The sequence below is a fragment of the Erpetoichthys calabaricus genome, chromosome 18 (genome assembly GCF_900747795.2).
Source record: "Erpetoichthys calabaricus chromosome 18, fErpCal1.3, whole genome shotgun sequence".
Taxonomy (NCBI): domain Eukaryota; kingdom Metazoa; phylum Chordata; class Cladistia; order Polypteriformes; family Polypteridae; genus Erpetoichthys; species Erpetoichthys calabaricus.
In genome coordinates this window covers 56652878-56675259 of record NC_041411.2, presented here as the reverse complement: position 1 = coordinate 56675259, position 22382 = coordinate 56652878, and the positions used below count along the sequence as shown (strand labels likewise).

Here is a 22382-nt window from a genome sequence, read left to right as displayed (position 1 = left end):
GCAGAACGATCAAAAAGATGTCAGAAACTCAAAAGTGTCTCAGTTTATGCCAAACCGGCACATAGTTAAGGTCTGGAGATGACTCCTCTTATCTTGAGCTTTCCTAACCTCCTTGTGGCAACCGCACAAACTCATGGCCTCCAAAGTAGGCACCTGAAAATTTGGTCCAGGAGGGCCACAGTTGCTGCAGGGTTTTGTTCCAACCCACCTTATTAATGAAAAGTTAGCTATTGTGTTCATAAGAAGAATTACTTTGAAATCCTCCAAAATCACCAGTACGAGAAAACGTCCACATCTGATATATTGTTCAACTGGTCTTGATGTCTAGCTATGTAAGACGTGAAGCTTTTTGTGGTTTGCCCCTATTTATGGCCCTCAAGGCCCAAAAAACATCTTTGGATCACACTTTTGTAGGAAACTGCAACCTTATGATAAAGCGTAAACCCACAGGTGTTTTCAGCAAATATAAACAGAAAGACTTGAAGCTGTGCATGTCATGTCAACCGGCCCCAGGGGGTTCACCTTACTAACAGGATATGAGGGGTCAAAGTTGCCATTTTCACAAAAACGTAGCATAAAACAATACTCCGCTTCACAAATATTATATAATATTTGGATATTTGATTCTTTACCGGTGGGCCCATGCCCTCTGTGAGCCATTCTCAGAAGATTAAAAATGACAAACGTCAAACATTGGCATGTGGGGTATCATTTTAGACAGTTTCAGGGTCAGTGATTATAGATATGATCCTTTACTGGAAACCTAGCCCTCTATAGACCTCAGTCAGAGGGTGAAGAATGACAAATTAATATTATAATTGAGAATATTTACTTTAAACATTTAAACTGAAGCACACACTTTAATATTTCAAATATCTGATGCGATTATTCTTGTTTATTATGTACTTCTAACTCAAAGTAAATCATTACATTTCTTATGAAAACCCCAAACTAAGCCAGCTTATGCTACATTCAGAGTGTTTGCAGTTGAAGCACTTGTTGCTCAAAGTAACATTTTCATGCTTCTTTTTACTTGTCTCACTTGACAAAACACAATTGTTTACTTTAATCTTTAAAAAGCTGCGTTTAGTGTTTTAATTGCTTCTTTTTAGGAAAAAGATGCACATGACAAGCCAGCAGTTCTCCATTTAACTTGTCTCCATTTACACCAGTGCGTATTCATCGTAAAGTATATGTATGGGAATTAGTCATCCATTTCAGACTACAAAGCATTTGGATGACATCCCTGGAAAGGGGGAAAAATGTACGATGTAAGGATGGCCTGTCATGGCAGAACAAAAACACTAGCAGGCCATAAAATTAAGTAAGATTTGGTAAAGGCAAAGACAGGTTTCTAATGAAGCATTCAGGTAGGTGCAAAAAACCGTCAGCTGTTAGGACCCTCCAGCACTGCCTCTCAGCACAGCCCGTCTCTAACAGGACGCTTCAAGCAGTACAGTCAGTCACCACTGGGTGGCAGCCCTGACCAGCTGTGGCAGCTGTTTAGTGCTGTCCAAAACCACAAACAGCCAAGCAGAGGATTCAACGGTGAACACACCAGTGCTTTTAACACTCGCACAGACCCCGTTGTGTCTCACAAAACGACCTCAATGCACCATTCTGGAGTACCCTGATAAGCTCAACTCACCTTGCTCTTCATTATGACAGCACATTTACTCACTAAGGCACTATATAAGGAAGATTACCATGTGAGACTTACTGACCTGATGTGGGACAAGGCCCAGTGAAGTTGGAGGCTCATTCATTCGGTCATCACTGCTGCTGGCCACTGCATAGCCACTGCCAAAAAGAAGAGGTTAACAGCAAACTCAAAGCCTTCAGATACCTGGTCACTGCTACGGGTTCAAGTGACACAATTCGAAGTATTTTTACACGGATCGACTCACACAGACATGGGAAAAGTTCATCTGGAATCATAACACCTTCTGCAGCAGCACAGCTCTCTTCTGAATCGTGAAGCAGGCTGCACTCATACAAGGGGGTGATCAAAAGTTTAGAACCGGACCCTGAAAGGGGTGATTTTGTAAGGGGCGGATGACGGCATCTGCATGCAAACATATGTGCATTATTTCTGTGTAGCATTATGGTTTTTAGGGATGTGTTTCTTGTTTCAGAATCAAGTCAATACAAATGCTAAAAATTGCAAAATCAAGTATTGTGCTGTCACTAATTTTCTAACGCTAGAGAATGATATGCTTTTAGAGATTCATTTTTGATTAAATGTATAAGCCACAGTCGAGAGATGGGCACTGTGACAAGATGTCTCTCATAGAAGACCCAAGGCCTTTGATGCCAACCAGATAAGATCATGTTGAAAGGCAAATGTTGAAAAAACACGTTTTGATTGAGAACTTAAGAAGGTGGGTTTGTGTACCAGCAGACATTTATATAAACTGTATATATTGGCAACACAATTAATGAACAGTTAAACAGGTGCCCAGAATGTTGACTCTTGCTTATAAGTATTGCTATGTCCAATAAGGAAAATAATCATGGAAATTAATTTGTATCGTAGCTGGCGGTGAAACATGACACACCTTACTGTGGCCAAGTCCAAACAATAAATTAAACAATAGAGCAGGATGATTGACCACCACCACCGAAATTCAAGATCCAAGTCACATATACAGTACAGTCAGTCAGTGTCCAACCCGCTATATCCTAATACAGTATCATTTTTTTTAGAATGTTGAAGGTGTAGTCCATATTGTAGGTGAATACAGCCGCCAATCATCCTCTTTAAGCTCCATGACAGTGCCAGTCCTCAAACTCAATGGGTTATAAAAGCTGCTCAATAAAGCTGTAAATTTGAAAAGATGACACGCTCGCTCTATTGTCCAAACCTAGTCCCATCTGACTACCACCTGTTCCAAATTTGAAGAGCTGTGTCTGTGGGATGCCAATGATGAAGTCATCAAGTCAGCTACTAAAGTGTGGTTGTGTAAACAAATGCATTAGTGTTGAAAAAACAGAAAACTTGTTAGGTTGTTTTTCTTAATAATGCCAAGCTTAAAACATTGTGATCACCTCGGTACAAACAAATGAAAGAGTGCTATGTAATCCCGACTCCTCCCTAAGCCAAGTTAGGTACTGCTGGAAAGCTTAAGAGATTTCACAGGTTACTGAAAATTCATTCTACTTGTGTGTACCCCCCTCTCCAGACTAAGTGCAAATATGACCTACCCTTCTGGATGCTGTAACACAGAGACAAGAAGCTCAACAGCGAGAGCACCGGCAATCATAGCTAAGCCAGGGCGACTGACCGTACACTGCTGGTCCAAGGTACGGTCTCTGGTCGACTGTAGATACAAGAAACAGAGAGTAAAGACGCTAACAAATAGCAGAAACAACACAGCAAAAGGAAAAGGGCCAAGGGTCCTCACATCACCAGGCGCCACAACGTCATTGCAGAAGTAGCATCCCAACTTGTGGCCAGGTATGTTGGAGAAGAGTGATGTTGATCCAGTATCCCCTGATGACGTGCTGCTGTCCTGCACTGGTAACTTTTTTAGGCCGTGTCTCATTACAACAAAAGTGTCAAAGCCCAGGGCAGCATTAATGACAAGCTAGAAGAGAGAAGTGAAAATGAGCAAGAAAAGCAGGACTGTGCCAAAGAGCCTCGGTGCGACAGAACCGAATTGAGACATCATCTTGGGAATATTTCTGTTCCTATTAGCACCTTCCTCTGGCTTGCAGCAATCATGGTGGGCAGCCATCGGCTCTCGCGTGTATCCATCAGCAGAAAAACAACATCATGGGACGAGATGAGGGCCTCCATCTGCTGCACATCTTTGAGAGCCTGCTGCATGGTTTCTTCGGAGAAATTTACTGGATGGCCAGGCATGGGGATGCTCAAGTGGTGACCGTGTGCATCCTACAAAGCAATAAACAAACTCTTAAGCAAGTGGATATAAATGTAAATTATAAAAATGACTAACTACATAATATATACACATAAAGAAATATTTGTTGAAACAGACAGAAAACAAAGTGGTTTGAAATTAATTAACACAAATGAACCACAGCAATAATCCATCCATTAATCAATTATTGAATTTTGGTCAGTTGGCAGTTTATTAGCTAAAGCAATAAAAAGAAGTCCCAATCTTCCCTACCTCACCAATAAATGAAAACCTTGTGCCATTTTAGGTACGTGCTGGCCAGGAAATCATTTGGTCTACTGTTGGCTCCCCATGGACTTTCTCTGTCAGTTCTTTGAGGTTCAGGCCTCCCTGGTACCCAACGGCTCAACTGCTCTCTAGCACACCGCAGGCACACACTCATGTTCCTGCCCAAGTTTCTATGCCCTCCTGGACTGGTGCCCCAGACACCACTTGAACTCTACCCATGGTGAAATCACACAACATAAAAAACACACCAAAGTTTGGCAAGAACAAATAATTCAGCCAATGGTGGCGTGTGAGTTCTGCTACTCTGGCATTTACAATACTGCACTGAGCCAAGAACTGTTTGTGCCCAAGGATCTGCAGTATCTTAAACCACATAAGGTAAGAGGTTCGAAGTATTCAGAGTACCCTGTGTGAAGAAATGTAAGCAAAGAGCTCTAAGTCGCTCTCTCATACCTTTAATCAGGACAATGCATTCCAATGTCCTCCATCATCACAACACAGAACTTTGATTTTTATACTATAAATGCTACGTTCCTGTCTATCGCCTACTATGCATTGTCAACCCTGTTTCTCTCTCTCTCAAATACTGAAACAATTGGTCATATTTTATTATCTTATATTTTGCATACACCTTTATTACTTCTAAGATGGATTTGGGCAATTCCCTCTTTAAATGTCTTCCAACATGATGTATTAACAAATTAAAACAGGTATAAAATGTAGCAGTCTGAGTGTCACTGAGGTCAAAAACAGCACATCAACTTTCCGCTGGTTTGACTAATTTGGCCTCTTGCCCGATATACTGTATATTCATCACTAAAATACTGCTTCGGAGTTAAAAAGCTGTGAGTTCAAACACCTCAGAATTAATGGGCAAGACTACCATTTGACATTCCTTTACGCCTACTTTGTTGCTTTTCCAAAGCCCGGCTACATGACTCTTGGAAAATATTCATTTATCATTATGGCTCATAATATTAACCAACATTCCCCTGCAAGTGATCCAGGATTGTAGCCAGAGCAGACAACAGCTACACACTATCCAGTGCCGGAAAAACTGGACTCACAAAATGGATGACTGGATAGATACACTTACAATTTCTAAAGTCACATTCTAGGTCTAAGTGAGGGGCTTCACTGAATTTACCAGTCAAACGTCTTTCTTGTTTCTAGCAGACACGTTTGCACCTATCAGGCCATGGCTGACTCTGGTGTTATCTCATCAGTTCTTACTAACAGTATCTTGCACCCCTTAAACAGGGACTCTCTGCTTTTAATTCTGTCCTGAGGCGTAAACATTCCCCCAAGTTTATTTGTAAAGCACCTTATAATGGTGTTCTCTATTAAAGGGCTGGATTGAATTGTTAGAAAAATGTATGTCCTTGATTGTTCCCTGTATTATCTTTTAAGAGTTCACTTTTCAACTACTTATTGGACTGACCACTCTTAAGATTATCGTAAAGCACGTGGAACTTTAAAATCCTAAATTTAAAAACATTAAGTACATTTAGTAAGTACATATTTTAATATAAACATGCATTTGTGTCAAGACGGAACTAACCTGCAGTAAGCACCAAGAGAGTGCCAGATTGTCATATATAGATGAAGCACATGGGGCACTTTTATAAAGAACTGGGTACTAACACCCCACCTAGCAGAATCTGTACAGTTATGCAACCAGATACTCCTATAAAGTCATATAAAACAGTAACCAGGAGAATGTTACAAACATGAATTACATTGATTGACTGTGGGCGGCAAGATGCAGCAGTGCACTCATCAGCGGTGTCATTCTGATATATTGTCCTATAAATCTTATGCATAAGAAGGTGTTTGAGTCAGGTGAACTGGCAGCAGGGGTTTAGGTCATATGCATCATTGGCTTTTTAATGGATAAGTAAAAAAAGGAACAAAGTTCTTAACATCTCATGTTCCGGATTACTATGCCATCACAATGCGAGTCAGATTTTTCCCCAAGATGCTATCGACTTGGCCTTTGGTATTCTCTACTACACTCAAGTCACTTGCACAGTATGATGGCTACTTGCCTTTAAGAGTTTTCTCAAGTTGGTGTGATACCTCATTTTTCAGATCTTATGATAAATTTTTTCAAGATCCCAAATTTAAGAGAGGAAGTCATTGTTTTAAGCCTAATTTGAAAACATGAAAACAGTAACCAGTACGCACTATTTGTTTTGATGAATTGGGCATCATCATGATCAAGATTATTAGAACGAATTACAGACTGGACATCCATTTTGTGTCCTTACATTACCCTTGCCAGGTTAATCACAGTTTTGGGTTTCTGTATTTGTTCTTCTCTTACAAAACAGTTTTTGACTGTGTAAGGAATAACAAATGGAAACAAGTTAAACTGTGCAATGCACAAGTATTAAATACTGAAGAAAGCAGCTTTGTCAGGCAACCTAGCCATAACTTAAGAAGGGCACGCTGTATCATGATGTGAATGAATGAAGTATTATATTACTAAACTTCAGAGGAATTACTACAATAGTTACAGACATTGAAAAACAAAACAAAGTTTATGCAAATAACAATGGTATATGCACATTATCATGCACTGCACAATGAGTGCCTTTGTTTGGACTTTACTGTAATATGTATGCCATTCAGTACACATAAATGATTCTGCTGTGGTCAATTCGTAGGCTTCATTTCAAAAACAGTGTTTTATACACACTAGCATTCTATTTTCTGCATTTCTTTCATAGAACTCTTTCCAATTGGTAATGCACAGTTTGTCAGACAACAACAATGTTTGTTCATGGACCAACACAAAATAAACCAAAAAGCCAAAATACAAGGAAAACAAAGAGTCCCTGAAGAAAAAAACAAACTGGATTTCAGCCAAAGCTAAATGAAAAAAATATAATACTGTGCAAAAGTTTTAGGCAGGTGTGAAAAAATGCTGTAAACAAAGAATGCTTTCAGAAATATAAATAATGATTGTTTATTGTTATCAATTTACAAAATGCAAAGTGAGCGAACAAAAGAAAAATCTAAATCAAATCAATATTTGGTGTTACTACCTTTTGCCTTCAAACCAGCATCAATTCTTACAGGTCCACTTGCACAAAGTCAGTGATTTTGTAGGATTATAGTCAGGTGTATGATCAACCAATTATACCAAACAGGTGCTAATGATCATCAATGTCACATGTAGGTTGAAACACAGTCATTAACTGAAACAGAAACTGTGTAGGAGGCTTAAAACTGGGTGAGGAACAGCCAAACTCTGCTACCAAGGTGAGGTTGTGGAAGATAGTTTCATGTCATGGCAAGATTGAGCACAGCAACAAGACACAAGGTAGTTATACTGCATCAGCAAGGTCTCTCCCAGACAAAGATTTCAAAGCAGACTGGGGTTTCAAGATGTGCTGTTCACGCTCTTTTGAAGAAGCACAAAGAAACGGGCAACGTTGAGGATCGTAGACGCAGTGGTCGGCCAAGGAAACTTAGTGCAGCAGATGAAAGACACATCAAGCTTATTACCCTTCGAAATCGGAAGATGTCCAGCAGTGCCATCAGCTCAGAACTGGCAGAAACCATTGGGACCCAGGTACACCCCTCTACTGTCCGGAGAAGTCTGGCCAGAAGCGGTCTTCATGGAAGAGTTGCAGCCAAAAAGCCATACCTCCGATGTGGAAACAAGGTCAAGCGACTCAAGTATGCAAGAAAACATAGGAACTGGGGTGCAGAAAAATGGCAGCAGGTGCTCTGGACTGAGGAGTCAAAATTTGAAATATTTGGCTGTTGCAGAAGGCAGATTGTTTGTCCAAGGGCTGGAGAGCGGTACAATAATGAGTGTCTGCAGGCAACAGTGAAGCATGGTGGAGGTTCCTTGAACGTTTGGGGCTGCATGCAAATGGAGTTGGAGATTTGGTCAGGATTAATGGTGTTCTCAATGCTGTGAAATACAGGCAGATACTTATCCATCATGCAATACCATCAGGGAGGCGTATGATTGGCCCCAAATTTATTCTGCAGCATTACAACGACCCCAAACATACAGCCAAAGTCATTAAGAACTATCTTCAGCGTAAAAAAGAACAAGAAGTCCTGGAAGTGATGGTATGGCCCCCACAGAGCCCTGATCTCAACATCATCGATTGTGTCTGGGATTACATGAAGAGATAGAAGCATGTGAGGTAGCCTACACCCACAGAAGATCTGTGGTTAGTTCTCCAAGATGTTTGGAACAACCTACCAGCCGAGATCCTTCAAAAACTGTGTGCAAGTGTACCTAGAAGAATTGATGCTGTTTTGAAGGCAAAGGGTGGTCACACCAAATATAGATTATTATTGATATACAGTATATATACATACATACATATACACATATATACATATATATACACACACACACATATACATATATACATATACAGTAATCCCTCGCTACATCGTGCTTCGACTTTCGCGGCTTCACTCTATCGCGGATTTTATATGTAAGCATATCTAAATATATAACGCGGATTTTTCGCTGCTTCGCGGGTTTCTGCGGACAATGGGTCTTTTTACTTCTGGTACTTGCTTCCTCAGTTGGTCTGCCCAGTTGATTTCATACAAGGGACGCTATTGGCGGATGACTGAGAAGCTACCTAATCAGAGCACACAGTTAAAGTTCCTGTGTGCTGATTGGCTCAGTGACGGAGTGCTGCATTAACCAGGAAGTCTCATCTCACTCATTCAGCATTAACATGCTCCTGCTACTGCTTCAGGGGCCGTGTCCAAGCGCCAACAGAAGATGCAAATGATTGCAGAAAAGGTAAAAGTTTTGGATATGTTGAAGGAAGGGAACAGCTACACCGCTGCAGTACACCATTGCGGCATGAGTCCACGATTCTTTTTATTTAAAAAGGAGGAAAAGCATATAAGATCTACAGCCGCAGTGTACTTTAACCAGGGCGCAAAACGAGTTGCAAGTGGACGTGATAAGGCAGTAGTCTGGATGGAATCTGCTTTAGAATATTTGGATTGAAGAGTGCTGGAAGAAGAACAATGGCGATGCTACACAATCGCCTGAAGAGGCTCCTTTAGAAGAGCTGTAACGCTATCGTTTGTTGTGCAGTAAAATTAAACTCATCGTTATCGGACACACATTTTACTGTATACAATTTTTCTTGCATTGTACGTATTTATTGCTGGTGGCCTGTCTGTCGTAATGGCTGTAACATATGTGATATCGGAGACGCTCGATATCTTTAAAATAATATTTAGGTTTTACTGTATATAAACTGTGTTTACATACATAATTTCAATGAATCTTACCTAATATCTGAGAGAATACAAAGAGTTTATGCTGTATAATTGTGCAGGAAATGTTTATAATAGTGTGGGAGAGTTTATAAGGGCTTAAAATATATAAAAAGAACCATATGAACATATGGTTTCTACTTTGCGGATTTTCACCTTTCGCGGGGTGTTCTGGAACGCAACCCCCGCGATGGAGGAGGGATTACTGCATATATATATATATATATATATATATATATATATATATACACATACACATACACACACACACACACACACACACACACATACATATATATATATATATATATATATATATATATATATATATATATTCACAGCATTCGAAGTCTGTGTCATAATCTGATTGTATGGGTGGTTACCTACCAGGTAACGTCCGAGGTTCGATTCCCGAGAGGGAGTGCAGTGGAGTATGTACGCCTGATGAGCCCAGAATGAGGGCGAAACACGTGTCGCGTACTCTTTGCATTTATTTGACAGTAAACTATTTCAACCATATATATATATATATATATATATATATATATACACACACATATATATATATATATATATATACACATATATATATATACACATACATATACACACACACACGAGGGGCCATTCAGGAAAGAAAGATTGAACTAATTTATATATTTACGAACCAGATATATTTATTGGTTCAGATACATTGGTTTGAATACATCCGTTCAGATATATACATTGGTTGAGATATATATAAATTGGTTTGCATAGATCCTTCTGATATATACATTGGTTGAGATACATTGGTTTGGATATAAACATTGGTTTGAATACATCCATTCAGATATATACATTGGTTGAGATATATATATTAGTTGATATACCGTAGATACTCACGTATAAGTCGAAAAATTTATGCCTTAAAAGTCATTCAAAAAAACTGAATCGACTTATCCGCGGGGCAACACAATTGTCCACAGAATTTGGGTAATGACATTGTACACTCAACGCTTCACGGTGTTAAGTCACGGGTCATCTGCCGTTTTCAATGGTCTTTGAAATAATTATAAGCCAGCAATACTATTGCTAATTAGGTAGTTTTTTTCTAATTTCATTAAATAATTCTTTAAACTGTGAAATACAGCGCTTCACTTTTTCCACCTTTTGTTATGTTACGGCCTTATTCCAAAATGGATTAAATTCATTTTTTTCCTCAGAATTCTACACACAACACCCCATAATGACAACATGAAAAAAGTTTACTTGAGGTTTTGGCAAATTTATTAAAAATAAAAAAACTGAGAAATCACATGTACATGTACAGGGGCGATCACTTTTTTCACCCAATAAAACATTAGTTCATCAAAGATAGAAAGCAGCACGGTGATTTCTATTATTCCTTATTGGCAGCATTTCATTTAATATAATGATATAAAAATCATATAAAATGGTATAGAATCTGCATCGTAGACTTATTTTGTGTCATATTTCTTCAAAGAAGTCTTTAATTAGTTTGCTTGAAAAAAATCCTACGACACACCTGTGAACTGTTGAAAATCGCTGATCTTAATCAATTAATCACATATTTGAACCGGTGCTCTAAAATATCTGTGCCTCGTAGAATTCAGTGTCCCTTCTCTTAGGTGCACTGAGATGTGATTGCTGAGGAACTCCTCTTGTTCGCGTGCCTTTGTGTGCCGCTTGTCTTTTGTTTTAACGCATGCTCCGTGCAAAATGCTGTCATATCTGTTAATAAACATGCACACGCAGCGATGTCCTGATGTCTGCGTTCTAAGGCTACAGGTATATTAAACGCTATTGACATTTTACCGGGGTGCTCTGTGATTGAGGGCGGACAGTAAACTTTGTTAAAATGATATTGAAAAATACCAGTCGTCAGTTGTATTTTCAGTCGTTTTGGAGTGTTTACTGTTCTGTTACCAAAAATTCTTCAACAGGGCTCATCAACAAAGAAACATGGATAGTAAGATTTAGTAAAATATCAGTAATAATAATACATTGCTCGACACCCAGTAACACTTTACAAAGACATTTAAAAGACAGCTCGTTAAAATAAATGTAGCAATCCATTGTCATTCTGTAAGTGATAGCTTGCTCTTAAACATTTGCACAGGTGGTTGTTCCTGGGGATAAAAAAGGAAAAAAAAATCCATGGGAAAGGCTTTGTTGTTGAACTCAAACTTCACCTCCGCCATGTGAGTCATTAAAACTATTGGAATGAAAACGCTTGTCTCATCCACTTGCTGCTGCAGAGCCGTAAAATGTGTGCCGTCTTACTACCGATTAAAAAATGAACACTAGAGAGGTAAAATTATGCAAAATTGATTTTAAAAGGTAGTAAGTATAGTCTTCTATATAATCTATGTGTCAGCATCCTATCCCCTACAGGGAACACACATTTCCATGGCTGGAACAGATCCATGGGCTTGTGTGCACCCTGTCTGCTGCTATCAAAATGAACCCTGGATAAGTAATATTATCTGAAATCCATGGTTGATGCAAGTCTTCTACATCACTTTCTCACTTTCAAGTCCACTGTGTCCCATTGTCCTCTCCACTCAAAGGGACACTCACTTCTACAGCTGAGCTTTTGCCTCAGAGTTGTGAGCCCCAACTGCTGCTTGCAAAATGAACATTAGACAGCTCAAATTGTTATTGGACTGGCTGTTTTTTTCATTGTATATTAATATTAATTTATTTATTCATTCGGCCTCTGTTAAAAAAAAAAGAAGCACATTTTCCCTTAGAGGACAAATAAAGTTCTATCTATCTATCTGAAATATATGAGACTTTGAAACATTATTATTTGTCAAATGAAGCACCAAATATCCACTGGTACACATTTGTATGACAAGTCAATTAAGGAGTCTGACAAACAGCAAATGAGATATTAAAACATTTTATTGAATCCGTTCTGACAATTATAGTCTTTTAATTAAAATAATGAGTGTAATTATCAGGAAATGTAGCCATTTTAATGTCAGCATAAAACCAGGCCAGTAACATCTTTGTGAAATAATATTAGCAGTTTTATAAATTCCCGAATGTACACCGATAGCACTAGCATGAACTTCCTTACAAGTCTCCTAAACTCAACAAATAACTTTCATATTCCTCCTGTTGCCCTGCTAGTCTTTTTTGACAATAGTAAAGGTCATCCCCTTGAAAAAATTATATTCACGCAGCAATTAATAATATGGTTATAATGTAAAACACTTCAAACAAACCTCCAAAATGTACATTTTCTTTAAGTTGACTTCTTCAATGGATCTAACACTTACAACATGGGGCACCACAACACACATACACAAATATCTTTCAGTATTTTTAAAAATAGCCTTGAAAATTGTTAGTATCTGTTCTCTATCCAAGCCACTCATTTACAAAACAGATTTACAGGCTTGGGCCAGAAGACAAAAAATGAGATGGAAAGAAATGCCAGTCTAGTGCTTGCCACACTGACACTCGCTCATACTACTACAGTTTAAAAGTGCCACCCAACCTGATGCCAACTCTTTCAGATGGGTAGTGAAACCCGGAAAATGTATTAATGGACACAGGAAAAAAGTTAAAAGACTTATTCTGGCAGTGAGCAAGTTGGGGATTGTTGATCTGTGAAGTGGCAGTAAAAATAAAAAATATATATAAAAGTCTGATTACAAAATATATCAAGAAACCTCAAAAGGTATATAATGATTAATTTATGAAAGCTCCAGAGAATAGATTCTAACACATGTTTTTCCTTCAACAGTCATGCTAATGTCAGAATTTGTGTGTTTTATTACCTATACTTTGTGCACATATTGAAGCTGTTTTATGGAAAACGCAAGCACACGAGTAAATAATTGTCAGCGGTTACAATTTAAATGTACATTTGCAGTATATACTGTATCATGAAATGCCAAATTAGAGATGAGAGGATGATGAAAAGTTATTTTTTGCTTAATATACTTTAAACAAACTGATCACAAAATTTCCTAATCAGTTTGACTTTGTTGGTACCCTTGAGTGGCACATATCTTGGAAGAAGTCCTATCAGGTTTATTTGGATTTTAAAAAACCTAAATAATAATAATAATATCTTACATTTATATAGCATTTTTCTGGCTACTCACAGCGATTTTCATAGACATACTTAAAAAAAAGACGGTGTAAGCGCTTGATTTTTTTTTTTTTTTATTAAAAATGTTCAATATTGTAGCCTAATTTTTCAGAACAGAAATAGAATTCTAAAGATTAGCTCTGGCCATGAAAATGAGTATCCCTGCCATCTGACAGAACAGAGTGCCACAATAGCAAAGTAAGCGATACTAAAGGGTGCCTGTGAACTTTTAAAAGGGATTTTGAACAATTTTGCAATTCCAGTGTTCATTTTAAAAGCAGCAGACAGGGGCACACATTTTTACAGCTCTGCTCCAGCCGTAGAAATTAGTGTCCCATCCAGTGGAAGGTACAGACCACCACAGTAGACATGAAAGTGATATAAAATTGTTCAAATACAAGCTCAACAATTTTAATGTCAATGTCAACTTATTTATATAGCACATTTAAAACAACATAGTAATGCTGTGGCCAAAGTGCTTTACAATAATAGAATAAAAGAAAAACATAAAAAACATAAATAGAAATAAAATATATGAACATAAAATAAGATACATAATAAATAGAAGTAATGTTATATAGTCACAAAGAGGAAACCATCAGTATTACTGAAGGTCACGGAATACAAGTGAATAGAAATGAGTCTTTAATCTTGTTTTAAACAGTTCAATTGTAGATGACTCCTTTATGTAATGAGGTAAGGAGTTCCACAGCGAGGAGCAGCAGCTGCAAAAGCCCTGTCCCCCTTGGTTTTACACTTGGTACGAGGGACAACCAGAGACAACTGACCAGAAGATCTAAGCACTCTAGATGGCTGGTGTAAAACACACAATTCAGATAAATAGGCAGGAGCAAGCCCATGTAAAGACTTAAAAACTAGCAACAAGATTTTAAAATCAATTTGAAAACTGACAGGCAGCCAGTATAAAGAAGCTAAAATAGGAGAAACAGAGTCATACTTTCTTGGCAGCAATTTGGACCAACTGTAACCTGTGTATCAGAGATTTGTTAATCCCAGAATACAGCGAGTTGCTGTAATCGAGGCAAGAAAAAATAGAAGTATGAGTAGCTTTCTCAAGATCCCTAGAAGATAAAAAAAGGCTTGATCTTACCTAATAGACGAAGCTGGAAAAAGCAACTCTTGACTACAGAATCTACTTGTTTCTCAAAAGAGAGGTTACTGTCAAAGGTAACACCAAGATTGCGGACTTGAGGTTTGGAAAATACAGAGAAAGAGCCGAGAAGTCCAAGAGCAATCTGGGCTTTAGCAGATGGATCCACTATAAGCACCTCCGTTTTATTTTGATTTAGATCAAGAAAAGTATTAGCCATCTAGGATCTTGGTTCAGACAGACAGTTGTGGAGTTGATTTGTTGCAGAGAGGAATATAAACCTGAGTATCATCAGCATAGCAGTGAAAAGAAATGTTAAATTTCCTAATAATCGCCCCAATAGGGTGAAGGTATATAGAGAATAAAGTAGGACCCAAGATGGATCCCTGAGGAACACCATATTTAAGAGGAATTAAAAGTCACTGAAAAGTGTCTACCAGTTAAATATGACCTGAACCAGTTAAAAGCAGCCCCTTTTAAGCCCAACAAGATGTTCAAGCCACATCAGCAATATTTCATGGTCAATAGTGTCAAAGGCAGAGGACAGGTCAAGGAGGAGAAGGACTGCCGCATCACCTGAGTCAGCAACAAGAGAGATGTCGTTGAACACTGTCAGGAGTGCCGTTTCAAGACCATGATAACGCCTAAAGCCAGATTGGTAGATGGTGGTAAGGTGATCGACCAATTGATTATAAATAATTCTTTCTAGAATTTTAGCCAGAAATGGCAGTTAGGAAATTGGACGAAAATTGGCTAAAACTCCAGGATCTAATTCTGCCTTTTTTAGACAGGGACGGACTGCAACATGTTTAAAAAATGAGGGCACAACCCCCGAACTAATAGAATCATTTATAATGGCTAGTAAGGATGGGCCCAACACATCAAAGGCTTCTACTAAAAGGAGTGGTGGTACTATATCCAGAAGACTGGGGGCTGGTTTAAGGGTGTCAATAGTTCTTTTTAGCTGTGAAAGTGAAACTAGATCAAAAGATTCTAAGACAATGTCATGATTAACAGTAGGAACTTTATAGTTAGTTTGAACAATGCCACAGTGGATAGTATCAATTTTTCTGACAAAGAATGATAGAAACTGCTCACATGAATGAACAATGCTATTTAATCCCATCGCAGAGTGAGGGTGAATGGCCGCATTAATTGAATTAAATAAGACCCTAGGATTCTTTGAATGACGGGATCGGCAAAGAAGTCTTGTTTAGTTTTCTTAACTTCAGCCTGGAAATTGAACAGAGAAGTCCTAAACATCTGTTTAGAGACAATCAGTCCATCTTTTTTCCAATGCCGTTCAGCAGCTTGACAGGCGCGGCGCAGTGATCGTGTATTTTCATTTAGCCAGGGAGCAGGTATTCCCTTATTACTGCGTATCTTGGGCGGAGCAATTGAGTCTAAAACCATTTTACAGGAAGAATTAAATTTTACGACAGAATCATCGATATCTTTATTTTAGACATGTACATAAAGACTAGAGAAAATGGTTTTAAAATCGGATATAATAGAAGAATTTAAAAAGCGCGAGCAGCGTGGGGGACAGCTATTAGCCGGGACATCAACAGTAATATTCAGATCCATCATTATAGAAAAGTGATCAGTGAAAGAAACATCACATAAATCAATATTATTCACTGAAATATCACAAGTAAGAACGAGATCAAGGGTGTGACCGAGAGAGTGAGTTGGCGTATTAATATGCTGTATAAAATCAAATGAGTCCAATAGTGATAAAAAGTCATTGACGAAAGGTTTCGATTGACGACAAACGTGAATGTTGAAATCACCAACAATAAATACTTTGTCATGGGAGAGGGTGATATCAGCCAAGAGATCAGAGAATTCAGAGATGAAAGTATCATTAATTACAGGTGGTCTATAAACCACGGCAAACAGCAGAGAAGGGGAGCTGCACACTTCAAAAAGTTGAAGTTCAAAGCTGCTAAACGGACCCCTTGTAAGGCTCTGACAGAAGAACATACTTTTAAAAACAGTGGCAATGCCCCAACAACGAGCCAAGTCAACAAAACATGAAGAGTCACCATTTAAAATCCAAGTCTCAGTGATGAAGAAGAAATCCAGATTATTTGAGGTAATAAAGTCTTGCAGAATAAAAGTTTTATTAGACACTGATCTCATGTTCAAGAGAGCAGCCTTGATAGAAGTAGAAGAGCTTGTTGCAGGATGAGCACGGGTGAGCGTGCGAAAGTTAGCAGTGTTTACTGCCCGATTGCAGACCGAGCAAAAGTGATGCTGTCTTGAAATGAAGAAATTAAATCCGGTATCTAATGCCCCTGGACCAGGGATGGAGTCCTGTGCAGGAGAAGATGGGTCATAGACGACTCACAGGCATCGGGAGTCCAAGCTCCGGGACTTGAGTCAGTGTTGTTTAACAGCAATGCCGGCTCATTTTCCATGTCGGTGACGGGTGCGTTTGCGTCTCCGAGAGGCATTCAGCTCACTGACACAGGTGAACACCGGCGTCCAGATGAAGAAGTCAGGAGATGAATAAAACAAAGGTGGAGATTCATATAATATCCCAATAGGAGATGAAAATTGAGAGGAAAGCAAGCAAGAAAATATGTTAAGTAGAGAATCACGATCGTAGAACAGTGGTCGTTGAGATAAACTAATGCAAAAAAACAAAGATAAAACATAGATTAGCGAGACGATCAGACGGCCTGCCACACCAGTCGGCGCCATCTTGACTGTTTAGCGTTTATGTTGTAAGCAGTATTCAGGTGGCACATGTTTCTATGGCAAAGGCTCAACTGAGGAAATTAGAGCCCCCCACCAGTGGATGAGTAAGGACATAGTAGACAAAAAAGTAATATAGAAGACTTCCAATATACAGGGGTGAAAGTGTGGTTGTGATAGGAAAATTATTTATTTATTTATATAGAACTATATTTCATTCCAATAGTTTTGATGACTCACATGGCGGAGGTGAAATTTGAGTTCAACAACAAAGCCTTTCCCGTGGATTTTTTTTCCTTTTTTATCCCAGGAACAACCACCTGTGTAAATGTTTAAGAGCAAGCTATCACTTATAGCATAACAATGAATTGATGTATTTATTTTAACAAGCTGTCTTTGTAAAGTGTTACTGGGTGTCGAGCAATGCATTATAATTACTGATATTTTACTAAATCTTACTATGCATGTTTCTTTGTTGATGAGCCCTGTTGAAGAACTTTTGGTAACAGAACAGTAAACACTCCAAAACGACTGAAAATACAACTGATGACTGGTATTTTTCAATATCATTTTAACAAAGTGTACTGTCCGTCCTCAATCACAGAGCACCCCGGTAAAATGTCAATAGCGTTTAATATACCTGCAGCCGTAGAACGCAGACATCAGGACATCGCTGCGTGTGCATGTTTATTAACAGATATGACAGCATTTTGCACAGAGCATGTGTTAAAACAAAAGACAAGCGGCGCACAAAGGCACGCGAACAAGAGGAGTTCCTCAGCAATCACATCTCAGTGCACCTAAGAGAAGGGACACTGAATTCTACGAGGCACAGATATTTTAGAGCACCTGTTCAAATATTTATTGATTGATTAAGGTCAGCGATTTTCAATGGTTCACATCTGTGCTGTTCACATGTGTGCAAACTAATTAAAGACTTCTTTGAAGAAATGACACAAAATAAGTCTACAACGCAGATTCTATACCATTTTATATGATTTTTATATCATTATTTTAATAATATACATACACTATACATGAACTATAAAGCAATACATGTATAATTTCGTGCATTTTAACCAGTTTACATCTCTCAGCTTGTTAAAAATTTGTTAAAAAGTTTACATCTCTCAGCTTGTTAAAAATAATATACACATTATGTTTGTATTGCGTGCGCACCTTGCTATGTAATTATTTCAATGAACTTGTGGTATTGTCGAGCACATAGTGTCCTTATTTATACCCCACTACGCAACGGCTGAATTTGATCACATATTCACACATATAATAATAATAATAATAATAATAATAACAATAATAATCCATCCATCCATCATCAAACCCGCTATATCCTAACGGTTTAGATATATATATATACAGTACTGTGCAAACGTTTTAGGCAGGTGTGAAAAAATGCTGTAAACAAAGAAAGCATTCTTTGTTTACAGTATTTTTTCACACCTGCCTAAAACTTTTGCACAGTACTGTATATGCCAGTTCAGATATATTTACATTGGTTTAAATATATATATGCCGGTTCAGATATGTATACATTGGTTTAAATATATATACACCAGTTTAAATATATATACACAACGGTTCGGATATATATAAATCCGTTCAGATAGGCCAGTTTGCATATTCTCTTCTTGTGTCAGTGCGTGCATGTGCGAGTGCTTACGCCTAAAAAAAAGATTGTCCTGTCAAAATAAGAGATTATTTCGCCTTCTTGACGTGAATCATCTTTAAATGAAATGCTGCCAATAAGGAATAATATAAATCTCCGCGCTGATGAACTAACGTTTTATGGGGTGAAAAAAATGATCGCCCCTGACAGATACTCTTAATCAGTAGTGTGCGTGACCCATGATTTGTGAGTTTAAGTGTGTGTGCATGTACATGCGTGTGCATGTATGTGGTTTTCTCAGTTTTACTATAAAAACAGTTAAACACCCGTTATTTGTGAAGCAGAGATATTCTGATCATTCTGATCCCTGATAAACATTCAGAAGAAACAGCGCTATTCCAGTGTTTTCCTCCATAACATCCTTTCAGCACACAGGACTAATGTCCTTGCTGAAACAGATCGCCCTTTAATGAAATGCTGCCAATACGGAATATAACAGAAATCATCAGGCGGCTTTCAGTCAATGGTAAACCAGCATCTCTTGAGGCTAAAAAATGGGAGGTACTGCGGTTGCTATCAATGCTTCCTGGTAACTCAGCTTTTGAGAGGACTCTGTCATGGGAGGGACAAGAGGGAGCGAGTGAGGCGGGTGCGTTGAGCCGGGACGGAGCGGGGCGAGGAGGCAGGTATCTGTGCGAGTGTTTTAAATAATGAAAGGAAAAACAGTGCTTTGAAATCGAGGACCCCCGCCCAAGACGGCTTATGAAACAAAATGCGAAAGACAGGCATATGCTACATGTATAAAATACATACAATAATGACAACAATACTGAAGCAATGATGAAGGGAAGGGGAGATGCTAAGTTAGGTGGCCCTGCACTGTGCCTGCCCGTAAATCCTAACCGATCTATTCAAACCAATGTATATATCTGAACCGACCTATATATCCAAACGGATGAATCTCAACCAATATATATATCTGAACGGATGTATCTGAACCGATGTACAGTAATCCCTCACCTATCGCGGGGGTTACGTTCCAGAGCCACCCGCGATAGGTGAAAATCCGCGAAGTAGCGACCTATATTTATTTTATTATTTATACATATTTTAAGGCTTTATAAACCCTTCCCACACTCTTATAAACACTTCCTATGCTCTTAAACACTTTCTGCATTCTTAAACACTGCAGACCAACACTGCACGCAGCGATCAGACGTCGATGTGTCTGCACTCGCTTTGTGAAGGGGGGCAGCTGAACTCACGCTGAGCAGAAATGGACTTTGTGCTGCTTCTGCCAAAATGCCTGCTTGTCGCTCTGCAGTTCAGAAGGAGGGGGAGGAGTGGAGGTGTGTGAGGGCTGAACGCACGTTTGCTCAAACCCCCCCCTCCCCGGAGGCGGAGTACGCTCCTGCCAGTTCGCATTGTCAAGGGGGTGGGGAGCTGAATGAACGCTAAGGAGAAGTGGACTTTGTGCTGGCTTTGTGCTGCTTGTCGCTCTGCGTGTCAATAATTTTAAAGCCTTGTATTTTCCTGTCTCACTGTCTTATCTTGCGTGAAGTTAAAATGTTTTATAATAGTGAGATGTTACTCATATCCTTAGCCCGACATCCACATATCATATGTGTTAACAAAGTGTGTTTTATAAGTTTACATGTGTTTAAAGCATGTGGGATGGGTATTTTAAGGCTTAAACTATAAAAATGTTTATTTATATGGTCTTTCTATATCGCGGATTTTCTCCTGTTGCTGATGGGTCTGGAACATAACTTCCGCGATAGGCGGGCAATCACTTGTATTTAAAAACCCGCGAAGTCGTGAATCCGCGAAAAGTGAACCGCGAAGTAGCGAGGGATTACTGTATATATCTAAACCAATGTATATCAACCAATTTATATATCTGAACCAATGTATATATCAGAACGGACTATTCAAACCAATTTATATAGATCTCAACCAAGGTATCTGAACCAATGTATATATCTGAATGGATGTATTTAAACCAATGTATATATCTAAACCAATGTATCCCAAACAATGTATATATCTGAACCGATACATATATATCTGAATGGATGTATTAAAACCAATGTATATATTCAAACCAATATATATATTTACGAACCAATCTTTTCATCCTAAGCGGCTGATATATACACACATACACACACAGTATATACTAGGGGGCTTCACCACCCAACCTCTATCCACCACGCGCCGTTGTGAAGAGGGGGGCTGGATGAACCTCAAGCAGACGCGGTCACTCCTCCGAAACCCCTCTTAAACGGTGATAAAATGGGAAACAAATACAGTTTTTTTTACCTCCTCTTTGCTCAATCATCTGCTGGCTTGCTGCTGCTGCCGTGGCTCGTGATCTGCATCTTATGCGGCGTTTCGAACGTTTAAAAGCCTGTACAGCAGCTGTCCTTTTTTTCCCACTGCCTTGTCTTTCTTCTCCCCCAGATATCCTCAAAACACTATTCGATCTCTTTTCGCTGTTCCCGTTATTTCACCAAGCAATATTTGCCATTTGCTTGCGCTAATGCGATCTTTGCTATAATTTTTTTTTTTTGAGTCTTTCGAATTTTCCTACTTCCATTATCTCTAACCTGCTTTGCATGTGTATCGCGCCAACGTTTTTGAATTCTTTATAACATTCTACTTTGTCTTTTACCGGCCCCGAGTTTTTAAGACATGAGAGCACAGAAAGTGTGCCTACCAAAAGCATTCCAACAACTGAAAGTAGGGTGTGACTTGATTGTCTCGTAAGGATGTGAAAGTGTCCCTCAGTCTCTCTTCAAAAGATCAAGTCTCATCGCAGGAAAAAAAGTCTTGTCTAGTCCCAAGATTTTTTTTTTATAATAGAGAGATACACAAACACACATTTTATATATATATATATATATATATATATATATATATATACACACACACACACACACACACACACACACACATACTGTATATACATATACTGTATATACATATATATATATATATATATATATATATATATATATATACGCTAGGTTCTTGTCTATAAACCGGACTCATGTATAAGCCGGAGACCAAAAATCATACGAATTTTTAAAATAAAATCGTATCATAGATAAGCCGGACTCATGGATAAGCCGAACGTACTATAATCTATAACTAATAGAAGGGAGGGAGGTCAGTGGTCTCACTCGCACCCATTTAATTTCTTTAAGGGGGGAGAGAGTGTGAGATATTGGCGTCTCTCTTACTCCCCGCATGGCGCGGTTGGAGCGCGTTCTTTCTGCTCTGGGCGTCGCCGAGTCAACACGCGCGCGTAGCGGTCATTTAAATTGTGATTTTATATGTAAGCATATTTAAATATATATCGCGGATTTTTTGCTGGTTCGCAGATTTCTGCGGACAATG

General features: G+C 38.7%; 1 protein-coding gene across 2 annotated transcripts in view; it reads right to left on the bottom strand.

Annotated features, from left to right (window-relative positions):
- The window catches only part of atg7 (ATG7 autophagy related 7 homolog (S. cerevisiae)), a 113851-nt gene that overhangs the window by 4408 nt on the left and 87061 nt on the right, over window positions 1-22382 (bottom strand). For both annotated transcript variants that reach the window (XM_028825098.2, XM_028825099.2), the window contains exons 14-17: window positions 3701-3895; window positions 3405-3587; window positions 3205-3320; window positions 1725-1800 (exon numbers count right to left, since the gene is read on the bottom strand). In XM_028825098.2, coding sequence (XP_028680931.1) covers window positions 1725-1800; window positions 3205-3320; window positions 3405-3587; window positions 3701-3895 — 570 coding nt within the window. The remainder of the gene's footprint in view (window positions 1-1724; window positions 1801-3204; window positions 3321-3404; window positions 3588-3700; window positions 3896-22382) is intronic.